The sequence below is a fragment of the Geospiza fortis genome, unplaced genomic scaffold, assembly GCF_000277835.1.
Source record: "Geospiza fortis unplaced genomic scaffold, GeoFor_1.0 scaffold154, whole genome shotgun sequence".
NCBI lineage: Eukaryota > Metazoa > Chordata > Aves > Passeriformes > Thraupidae > Geospiza > Geospiza fortis.
In genome coordinates this window covers 1,631,153-1,642,748 of record NW_005054397.1, presented here as the reverse complement: position 1 = coordinate 1,642,748, position 11,596 = coordinate 1,631,153, and the positions used below count along the sequence as shown (strand labels likewise).

Below are 11,596 nucleotides of genomic sequence, written 5' to 3'. Positions count from 1 at the left end.
AGCTTCTGACATTACAGGTAATATAAAGACAAAATTAAAAAGCAGCTGCTCTTGTAATATCCAGAATGGATTGTCCAGGTTGCCAACTGCTTATGCTGTGAGAGTACCCAGAGGAGTGACTGGCTGTAGGTGCTCACAAACATGGACATGATAGCATGGAGATTTTTCTGCAGAAGACGTTTTTACCCATTTCATAATCTTCAGGATGTACAACATATAAAAGCAGTTAAAAAACCACTGGTGTTCCATCTTGTGCCAAGTAAATTTGCTTCTAATCTTGATGTCAGTCTTAGACTACTCCAGTATATCTGGCATCCAGTATACCTGTTGCATCTATAGGAGTAGGAATGACGGTGTCCTGATTCTTATGAGTGCCAGGTGATACTTGTCATGTTCCCAGGATTTTACTTTTTAATTTTTACATGTCAGGAAGAATGCACAAGACAAGCACTGCATCTGGGCACTTCATGCCTCCCACTGCAACGGATGTTTGTATATCACTCTTGAGGTACCTGCAGTCATCCCTGTCTGTCCATGAGTATACAGTGAAATGGAATAAATGCAGCTAGAACAGTGCCTTTCACACCCAAACCTGCTCACAAGCACAGCAATTCACAGTTTCCAAATGCAATCACATAAGCCAATATGTAGCAATAATTATAAGCAAACCCACACAGATGTAGTAGCCTTAGTATTATTATGACCTGGTAGAAAATAAATGATGATGTATCAAAACAATGATTTAACACAGCAGGACTTAGCTAATAGTCATTTCAGAACATACTTAAATCACAAAATTATAGAATCATAGAATAGTTTGAGTTGGACTGGACCTTACTTTTTAATTTTTACATGTCAGGAAGAATGCACAAGACAAGCACTGCATCTGGGCACTTCATGCCTCCCACTGCAACGGATGTTTGTATATCACTCTTGAGGTACCTGCAGTCATCCCTGTCTGTCCATGAGTATACAGTGAAATGGAATAAATGCAGCTAGAACAGTGCCTTTCACACCCAAACCTGCTCACAAGCACAGCAATTCACAGTTTCCAAATGCAATCACATAAGCCAATATGTAGCAATAATTATAAGCAAACCCACACAGATGTAGTAGCCTTAGTATTATTATGACCTGGTAGAAAATAAATGATGATGTATCAAAACAATGATTTAACACAGCAGGACTTAGCTAATAGTCATTTCAGAACATACTTAAATCACAAAATTATAGAATCATAGAATAGTTTGAGTTGGACTGGACCTTTAAAGGTCATCTAGTCCAACCTTCCTGCAATGAGAAATGAGGTCTTCCACTTGATCAGGTTGCTTACAGGCCTGTCCAACTCTCCCTAGAATGTTTCCAGAGGTAGGGCAAAGTAAAACAGAATGCAAATCAAACTTGCATATGTGAGCACACACATGAAACAGCATGCTGCTCTCAACGTGAAATGAGACACAATTAGGAAGCCACTAAAAAGAATGTCTCAAGCTATTATTTACTGAAATTACAACAACCAGGAAAGATCCCAGAATCACAGAATTACAGAATTTTTAGGGTTGAAAGGGACCTCTGGAGATCATCCAGTCCAACCTCCTTGCCAAGGCAGGGTCACCTAAAGCAGATGACGCAGGAGCACATCAAGGGGGCTTTGGAACATCTCCAGAGAGGGAGACCCCATGATCTCCCTGGGCAGCCTGTTCCAGTGCTCTGCTACCCTCAATGTAAAGAAGCTCTGTCTCATGTTGAGGTGCATACAAGACACAAATGAACACCTCTGGAGACATTTCTTCTCAGGCACATTGCTATACACAGCAGTGATGATTACACAGCAGTATAATCTTTTACCCTTGGTGACAGTAAGGCCCTAGGTAAGGCACCTCCCTTTTGACTCGGTGCTGCAGATCCAGCTCCCATGGAGCGAAAAGCAGAAGTGCACTTGGGATTCTTTCCTCCTCCACTGGACACCTGCAGGTCCACTTGGGGTTAACCCTGGGCACCAAATGGCACCTTCAGTCACTGAAGAGACTTGCTCAGTCCAACCTCCTCTGACTGGCCCTCCCTCAAATTCAGCCCCTGCTACAGGAGCTGTTCCTAGAATGAAACAGTGGGACAATTTACAGACAAGGCTCCAGAGTGGGACCACCATTATCCATGTTATGAAGAATGGAAGTTAAATGCCTTAATTGTGTTAGCACACTGCCCAGTAGCACAAGCCAGAGGCTGCTGAGGGGTCCCCTCCTCAACTCATGCCTAAATTCTCAAGGTGGGGGAAAGATGTCCAGTTCTTCTATCCTCCCATGTGTTCCTATTTCTAACAGAGCACAGTGCAGATGAACTTGGGGGATGTGCTCAACAGAGGCCACATTTTCCTACAGCTCCTGGAGGATTTGTGGTTCATTCAGTGCAACACACTCTAACGCTGGGCTGATCTTCATGGCACTAAGCTCTTAATTACTACTCAGATGTATCTATCAACAAATAATAAATCCTCTTAATTCAACTGAGCAACAAAGCAGAAAAGACTGTAGTCACACTATTATTTTAGTATAGTTAATAAGATTCTAAATTACATGCAATTTATCCATGTAAAATCTACCAAAGGAAAAACAAAACCCTGATCCAATTCTACAATGGCACTAAAGTGCATAATGAGATCCTGTAATTCCAAAATGGTTTGTTGCATTTTAGTCTGATAATTGAGTTGTTTACTGTACAAGAAGCTACAATATCTTGAAGACAGTCAGAGAAGGAGTGGGAACTCCAGCCCTAACAGAAAGGTAACTTTTCTATTAATTTTGATCAGGCAAATATAAATGGTGACTAAAAACAAGCAGCCCAGCTTCTACCTAGAAGTCATATGCTCATTTTCTTGCTTTGAGACCACTCAGTCTTTTCCCAAAGAAACTTCCATTTCTGCTTGGCAAAGTTTACTTTAGTAAAGACTACAGATGAGGATTTGAAGCAGCAGTGCTCTATAAAAGCTACATGGTGTGTCAGTGTGTGATAGCAGTATTTGCAACCTCTGGTGCAACACATCAGTATTCCTAAGATGTCACAGTTGTAAGAAGCCCAATTCATTTACAGAAGCAGTCTTAAGGGATGTCCTACAATGATTTTAAAACATTGGATCAAACTGGCTGTAGAGAGTGTGATGGCCATGATGTCCCATTAATGGGCCCCTTTTCATTTCAAAATTAATGCCATCCAGAAAGGACAAAGGTGTGAGAAGCAATTCATTGCGTGGTGATGAATAATATTGTTTTGTCTTTATGTTGATCCCTTTTATAAAAAGACAGAACTTAAATATATAAACATATGAAGTGCATAGATAAATACATAGAGATAGGTATGTTAATAAGTGGTTTGATCAGAATTGGATTAAGCAAAGACAATGTAAAGACACCACAACAGCATGATTAAATAAAATACTCATTACAATTTGCATTTATGTAGTTCTGAAACCAAGCAGTAAGAAAGCCATATACAGCAGAAAGTCTCATTATTTTAACTTCAGAGCCTTGGCAACTTAGATTCACTCAATGATGAGCCATAATCAAAAAATTTCAGGGGAAGAATTCAACTGTTCTGACTCCTATTTTTTTACCTAGTTAAGAATCAGAAAGGCTTGGGAGCAACATAAGAAAACTAGAAATACAGAGGATTTTTGCTTGAGCCTGTACTCAGAGGTTATAATGAGCAAAGCACTGACTCTCCTCTTTGCTAGTGGTCCTAATCAGTTAAATTAGCATTAAACAGATTAGCTGATATAAAATCACTCTCTGTTAAAATAACTCTGAATTATACATGCATTTTGGAGAACAGGGTCTGCAGGGGTACAAGTGAATAGTGCTTTGTTCTCTTTCTTGTTTAATTAATCCAAGTGTATTTACAGTGAGCAGTAATTAATCAGGCTGAAAAATACTGAAATGTACCATACCACAGTTACAGCAAATTCACCTGTAGACAAGGAAAGCCTCATTTCTCCCTTCCACTGGTGTTACATTAACATGGCTTTAACATGGGTTGAGCTAATCCTTAACTCATTTTAGTGTGACAGGAAAAACAAACTTCAAATCTTCTACCGAAGGCAGCTTTCAATTTGCTGCACTTTTTTGGGGTTTTGGGGTTTTTTTTTTTTAATTATTTGACTCTAGTGTCAAATGAACATTGGCTAGAGATATAACATAGTGACAGATTGCCTTCTGGGCTCAGATGAGAAACAGTTAATTTTACATGATAATTTAAACTATAAGGAGCCTTTGATAAGTAAATGAGGACATAAGACTAGATAGAGAAAGTTCATTATGAAACCAAGCTAATGTAGCACTTGCAAGCATGGAGAACATGCTGCTTCAGAAGAAACATGTTCCTGCAACCCGGAGAAATACTTTCCTTCTTTTAACAGCTGAGTAGAGAAGAAGCAGCTCCACAATGCTGGGACTTGTCCTGCAACTAAAGTGCTGTTGGTCCATTTAGTAGAAGTCTTAGTCATGGCAGGGGGTTAAAGCACCGAGACCACTGATATTTTCAAATCTCTTAGCAGCAGTAACCACACAGCAGCTTTTCTGCAAAATAAACAAAACAAGAATCCAGTTAATTCAGCAGTATATTTTTTCATTTGGTTAAGTGTTCTGGGATGACCACATGGTGGTTTCTTTGTGCAAAAAAGCAGCACTGAAGTCTCTTGCTTGCAAAGGATTCTCACAGCCACCTTTTCTGTGAAATGTTTTATACAATATTAAAAAGACAAGGCTTATTTGTTAAGTGGTGAATTGATCCTGAAGGTATCTCTATCTCTTTAAATGCAGCTACTCTGCTTTTTTTACCTCTCTTATCATACAGATCACAGTATGCAAAGGCATGCTGCAAACCTCTCCATTTATTTGTGTTACCACTGCAAGCATTTATAATGCCAGGTTTAAGTAAACTGGCACTTGAGTGCATTATTTTGGGTTAAATGTGGTAACCGTACTACTTGCCTGATAAAAATAGCTAAAGGGATTCTTTAAAAATAAAGCACAGCTATGACTTTAGATCCACTCATTAAGTAAACTCAAATAAACTCCAAAAAGAAAAACACACACAGAGGAAATAACACTGCAAAAGCCAAAACCAGATTTTCCTGCAAGTTAGATCATGGGTAGGTTACTATGTTACAAAGCTATTAAAAGTTTATTTTAAAATAATTTTGACTGCTGTTGGACAGTCAATTTATCTTAAAGTTGACTTTGGTTGTAACAGAAAATTGTGTAATACAGTGTTTCCTGCATTACAGAGGGAGAATTTTCACCATTTTGTTGTTGTGTTTGTTGCCACAAGTTAGTGGCTTGAAATAGGAAACCCAGATACAAACACTAATCTTGCAACAGGGCTGGAAAATTTGTTTAGAAATCTACTGTGTAGAAGCACACAGGTGAGTGGACCAAAACTTCATGGAATCTGTCTCAGCAACAGGGTGAACACTGAGAATCACAAAGAGGTATAAATTCCCACTGGATTTCTACTCCAGAAGCTGATGTTCAGATATTACCATACCAGGAAGTTGCACGGCTTCAGAGAGTAAGTGGGCTGTAATAATGGTACCTTAGTCCTTACTGGCTTCCACTGTATGCACTGAAAGGCATCTTCATGTCTCTGAAATAGCTCATGTAAAGATTACCTTCTGTGTTATTCCACTTCACTGTATAAAATCTGCTCTAATCTTATTTAGAACAAAAATTTCAACCTCTCACAATACTCTGTTTTCCACATGTTCCTGAAAAAAAACTTGTTGCAAAAAAAAGCCAGTATATCACTTGTCCTACTAAGCAGATGATGGATGATGGCACCATTAAAAACTCGCCTTTTGGCAAGTGGTGAAAGGTGGACTACTTTTATTTTGGCATCCTGTTGTTACTCATGACACACTACTAAAAGGAAGTGGTTTTACAATGTATGTGTGTGTTCTCAGCCTAATTCACATCTTGAACCTCCACTGAGTTTTGCCCAGACATGGCCTCCAGAACCTTTGAGCAGTTCCCCTGGTCCCTGAACAGAGGCACCAATTTTTGTGGTAATTGGTGAAAGTGGCGGTGGGAATTGGAGTATTGGTTTATGAAGACACTGCAGCGCCTGAAGCAGCGCGATTTCAAAATGGCCAAGTGAGTCAAAGACCAGGGACAGAAAAAGAGAGCAGACTTGAGTGTGCCTCATCCCCAGGGGAGGCAACCAAGCCAGCCTGAGAACCACTAATGAACTGTTTGTTAATGAAAGGGCAAAGACAAGGAGCCAGGGAGAAAGGACAGAGAGACGCTCTGTCAAACTCATTTGGGTTGCTAAAAGGGGTGGTAAGTGCCGTGTCAGAACTGGGTCCTCAGACTTGTGGAGCAGCTTCTTTTAGGGGTCACCTTGCTTTGATTTCGCTGCAGTTAGTCAAGCTGCCCTGAGGGTCTGGCCCATGCCTCTGCTAAAAAGTTATTATTTTTCATATTTCTAGCCTTTTTAAAATTGTACTTATAACCACAGCATGAAAACCCGAAAGCTTTCAGCACTAAAAAATTATTGGGTGAAATCCCTGCCCCATGAGAGCCAGTGGGAGCATAACCATTCCCTCTAAAACAGCCAGGGTTTGCAGCACATATGGCTCCATACCCATTAATTGTTTTGCACATAGCTGTTACTTGGTATAAGTAATAGAAACAGTTTACATTTTGAATGCTTTCCAGACAGCAGCAGGGATGGTGGTGGTGAATACAGTTTGGATCGTGCACTTTGTGCTACCCAAGGCTTTCAGCTGTCCACTGATCCCTTCCACAGAGGCTACAGCTTTTACATCTGAAGGAACATTTGGGACCTGAAACAAACCTTCTGTTTGGCAGCTCTTTCAGAGAGGTTATTTAGCCAGGGGTGCTTGAGACACACAGTCACCTTTAGCCTTCCTCTAAGGGGAAAAAAAGAAAAGACACCGTTATTGGAGCACTAATTGAAGATCAATCACATCTTACTTCTACTTAAGGTAATGGCAGAAGAACACTGCAACATCAGCATGTTTAGTGAAGCTATTTTGCAAAGCACGAGTATGAATAAAATATATTGGGGGAGAAGATGCAAAGGACAACATGAGCTGTAAGGTTTGCATTAGCGTAGGGTTTCTTGAGAAAAAAAAATGGTGATAGGAAGGATAGCAGTTTGTGTTTTTGCAGCATTTGGAAAAGACTGTCTGTTCCCAAGATTGCAGAAATCAGAGCCTCACTGGAGCCCAGCTAAAGGAGTCAAATTATATCCTACAAAAACCTTTGAAGATATATTAACCATGACAAACTCTCCTATTTTTACTGTGCCCACTAACTTACAAATCTTCTAATAATCTCATGGGCATTGCTGTTCTGGGAGATTACAACAAAAAATAAATTTAAGTGAAAATTAGAGTAATTTATTTTATTTTTTATATCCTATTTTATAGTAATTCTTTTTATCCTTAGTCTATAGCGGGAACATCTTGCAAGGACAGAGCTGACAAGATGCTGTTCAGTCCATCCCACTGCCTTACCAGTAGGGCTACCTCTGCTTGATTATCATCATAATTATTTTATTTTAATAACATTATTTTGGTAATTAATAGTATAATCTATTAATTCTTAATGATGGCTGTATACAAAAATGCACCTTGACATATACATCCTAGGCAATACAGCAGTCATTTTATTTAACACAGAAGTGCTTTGCCTGCAAAGGAAGAAGTGAATATTGCACTTTAACTGCTGTAAAAATTCTGAAAACTGCTTAAAATTATTCCCTTGTGAACCACTGAACCACGGAGTGGACTCACTTAGAAACAGCCAACAGAGGTGTCAGCAACAGCGTGAATCTCCAAAAATTACTGACACAGGAATAACCAAAGTGATTTAAAATCTTGTTGCTCCTCCAACTCAGCCCAACTGAATTGTTTGCTTGAGCAAACAACTTCTTCTGTGTTGGCCACTAAACTGGCTACCACTGAAGGGCAAGAAGGTGTTAAATACCAAGGTATGCACCAGGTGAAGTTCCAAGCTCTGTTGGGAAAGGTATCTCTTTGGAAGAGGTAGGATGAAACAGCACTCAGGGGATCTTCAGGAGAGCCTGAAAGGGTTTTCAAAGTAGGAACAAGAATCATCCCTAGCTGGAAAATTCTTTTCATATGGTAATTCAGTGCTCATTTTGTAAATACTTTCATTTTGATAAAAAATTGATGCATTCAGCAACACACAGCATTGCAGGATCTTTTATTTCCTCCCAGACATGCAAGAACTGATGAGCAAACGTGAGCATGCAAATTCTAACAGCTAAAACAAAGCAAAGGGACACACGTGGCTCACAGTGGCAAGAAATGAATCAGCAACAAAGACTCAAATGAAGTTAAGAAAAATGTCAAAGCAAAGTAATGTGGCAGCACAAGAGGGCAACAGTAGATGCACAAGGATATTTAAATGTAGGGACCTGGAGTCTGCAGTGGAGCCTGTGGTCTGTTAACCATGGGTGTTTTAAGGCAGCAGTTGCACTTAATCTCCAGCTAGAGGAAAACCAGAATGCTATTAAGACTTTTTCCCAGAATCTTACAATTCAGCAATTATCTGCTACAGGTCGTGTGTTCTGCCATCTTGCAACACTGTCATTTCAGAACAGTATGACAGACAGCAGATTAATTAAGTTTTGTTTCACAGCAAAAATGTATTCAGATAATTTCAGAGCATTTGATGGCTACAATGAACAACATCAATGAAGGGTCATTATAATACTGTATGTGGGCATAAAAAACTTAAAAGTCATATTAGTTCTGCAGTGGAGCAGCACAAGTGACACAAATGTGTCATGATGGCATGAAATACACATTTCAAAGATACAGAATTATATACCATTTTTCCTTGATGAGAAGTTTTGATATGAAATCTTTGGCTTCATCAGAAACATCTCGAAATTCCTCATCTTCAAAATCCCAGTTACAGGCCAGGATGTTGTTGAGGGTCTCATTGTCATCATCACCCAAAAAAGGAGACAATCCAGTGAGGCTGAAGTAAAAAGGAATATGTTGAGTCCTCCTGTCTTTCCCTCTTCCTGTACATGGGCCCCAATATGCCAGCTAAGATTGATCTGTCACTCTGGCCTAACTTACAAAATACTACTCTCTTAGAAGGTCTCCAGACCATTCCCATTTTCTCATCTATTTACATGTTTAATCACCCCTCTTCTCTAACACACCAAGCATTACTGTCTTTCATATTTTCTAGACCTCTGACCAGTCTTGTACTAACCACTGGGAATTTACCAAGCAGCTTAAATTATTCTGGAAGTGTGATGCCCAAACACTCCTGAGATATATGCAAAAAAACAAAGACAAAAAGTTCATGGCAATTGGAAAAGAGGAGAGATTTCTCAATATGGAACTTGGAAAGAAGTCTAAATTTCCTATTTTGGGTACACAGTTTTTCACTCTTCCAGTATAACAACAAACTTGGATGACTGATACAGTTCAACCCGAAAACAGCTTAGAAAGCAGATACTGAATCCTACTTACAGCATATAAGCAATGACTCCTAAACTCCACATGTCTGTAGGAAAAGAGACAAACTCATAATTCACAACTTCAGGAGCAAGAAATTCTGGAGTCCCAAAGTTAACTCGAAGTTTTTCCCTGGGTTTATATCTAGGAAATGAAAACATTAATAAAGGACATCAATTACAGTTCTTATTAAAGTTGCATCATCAATTGTCTAGCCCTTAGAGGAATTCCAGAAGCATACAGAAAATTCAGTAGGAAAACAAGGACAGACAGACGCTCAAACTAAAAACAAATATACCCCCAAATAGAATGAAAAGTATTTTCAAGATTTGTATCATACTAGGACAAAATGCAAGTGCTACAAAAAGGAAGAAATTCGTAATTTGAGGACTTCTCAGAGCAGGTCTTACCATTCTTTTGGGATTTCTCCATATCATAGGCATGAAATTTTTAACCAGTAAATCCTTCACTGAGGTTATAGCACCTAATTAAACTAGAAAGGGATATAGCATGGGATATATTGTAAGAGCCCTCAATAGTATCTTACACTCTCTTTTGAAGAATCTCTTAATACTGGAGACAAGAGACTAGAAAAGATGCAACACGAGGTTTGTCCATTTTAGCTGTTCCAAGATACTTATATGCATTCTTAGTGAAAATCAGCCCTCTTTCAACCATCTACCTGAAAAGAAGGTTTCGGGACAAATCTTTTTCACTCAGCTCCAAACATTCCATATTAAAAGATATCCCTGGTTAAAAGAAACAAATTTGTCCTAAGAACAGAATTTGTCCTAATTTCCCCAGAAGACCATTATGTATCAAATACATCATTGAAGGGATGCAATACTCTTTTCATGGTTTCCTAATTCATTTATGATTAGTGAGAACACATGCATGTACCTTCTTGCCAATCCAAAATCAATAATTTTTATTTGATTTGCCTCTCGGTTCACACACAGGATATTCTCAGGCTGCCAAGAGAAAAAAAAAAGAAAAAAACTTGAATGAGAAACAAGTATGAAAAACTGGACTTTTAGTAAACTGTAGGGAGAAAAACACTGATAACAGTGTAAGTATCTCATAAGCACCTTTTGCTTTCCTCCTTGTTCAGATCTCTCTGCATGGATGCCCCCCCCCCCTTGCTGTCACTCAGAAATCAGAGCCATGCATTTTGTGCCTTCCAACTGCTTTTTCTACTCCACAGCTTTTCAATTTGACATAAGGCAGCAGTTCAGATAAAGAACTCATTAGGGGGAGGGGGACAGGGAACACAGACTTCCAAGAAGGGGTTTCAGGATGCTTTCACTGACTTTACAGACTTTAATAAGCTCACATAGATTTTTTTAAAAAATTAAATGTTTTGGGCTTTGAAATTTATCTTATAGCTTTACATTTCTGAGTGCTCAAATGCTCTGTCAGATTGAACATTAATATATTAAGCCAGTCACATCAACTTTATGGTTTTTTTCAGGTGTTTTAGCAAAAAATAGGATTCACAGGTTAAATGTCTCTGGATTTTCGTAGGGCCAAATGTTACTCTTCACTTTCCTGGCAGGAATCCATTAACTTCCAAGAATTACTCCAAATTCTTACAGAAGGAACTGAGAGAAGGATTTGGCCAATTGTCTTTGAAATGTAAATACCTAAAGCACAGTCCCATATTCACTGCCAGCACTTTTATAGCTACTCTGTCTTGTTGCTCAGTGAGTCTTCTTTGAAACAAAACAGCCCTCAACACTTAAAACATTAGTTAACCTTTGTCACCATTACTAATTCATTTTACATGTAGGACTTTTAAACACCATCTGTCCATAGTTTCTGAGGTCCTGGATGATTATGGTCAAGATGATTTTCTTTCACTTTCAAGCTTTCTTTCCCAAACTCATTTGTTACTGACAGCAATCTATGAACAAGCAAAACAGAAGGGAGAAGCCATAGCTGGCGAACACATGAAAAGAGATCTCTGGGATTAATTTCTTGGATTGTATATGTATCTTTTTGTCAGCAGTTGGACCTCATATTAAAACTGTGCCATCTCAAGATCATAATTAATGTGTCCCAAAGAACTGTGTGAACTTC

General features: G+C 38.9%; 1 protein-coding gene across 1 annotated transcript in view; it reads right to left on the bottom strand.

The window, feature by feature from the left end:
* Positions 1-2,817: 2,817 nt before the first annotated feature.
* Positions 2,818-11,596, bottom strand: part of MYLK4 (myosin light chain kinase family member 4) — a 31,502-nt gene continuing 22,723 nt past the window's right edge. The window contains exons 9-14 of the mRNA XM_005425834.2: positions 10,418-10,488; positions 9,533-9,661; positions 8,874-9,026; positions 8,458-8,530; positions 6,847-6,922; positions 2,818-4,568 (exon numbers count right to left, since the gene is read on the bottom strand). Of these exons, the coding sequence (XP_005425891.1) occupies positions 6,875-6,922; positions 8,458-8,530; positions 8,874-9,026; positions 9,533-9,661; positions 10,418-10,488 (474 nt within the window). The 3' untranslated portion in view covers positions 2,818-4,568; positions 6,847-6,874. The remainder of the gene's footprint in view (positions 4,569-6,846; positions 6,923-8,457; positions 8,531-8,873; positions 9,027-9,532; positions 9,662-10,417; positions 10,489-11,596) is intronic.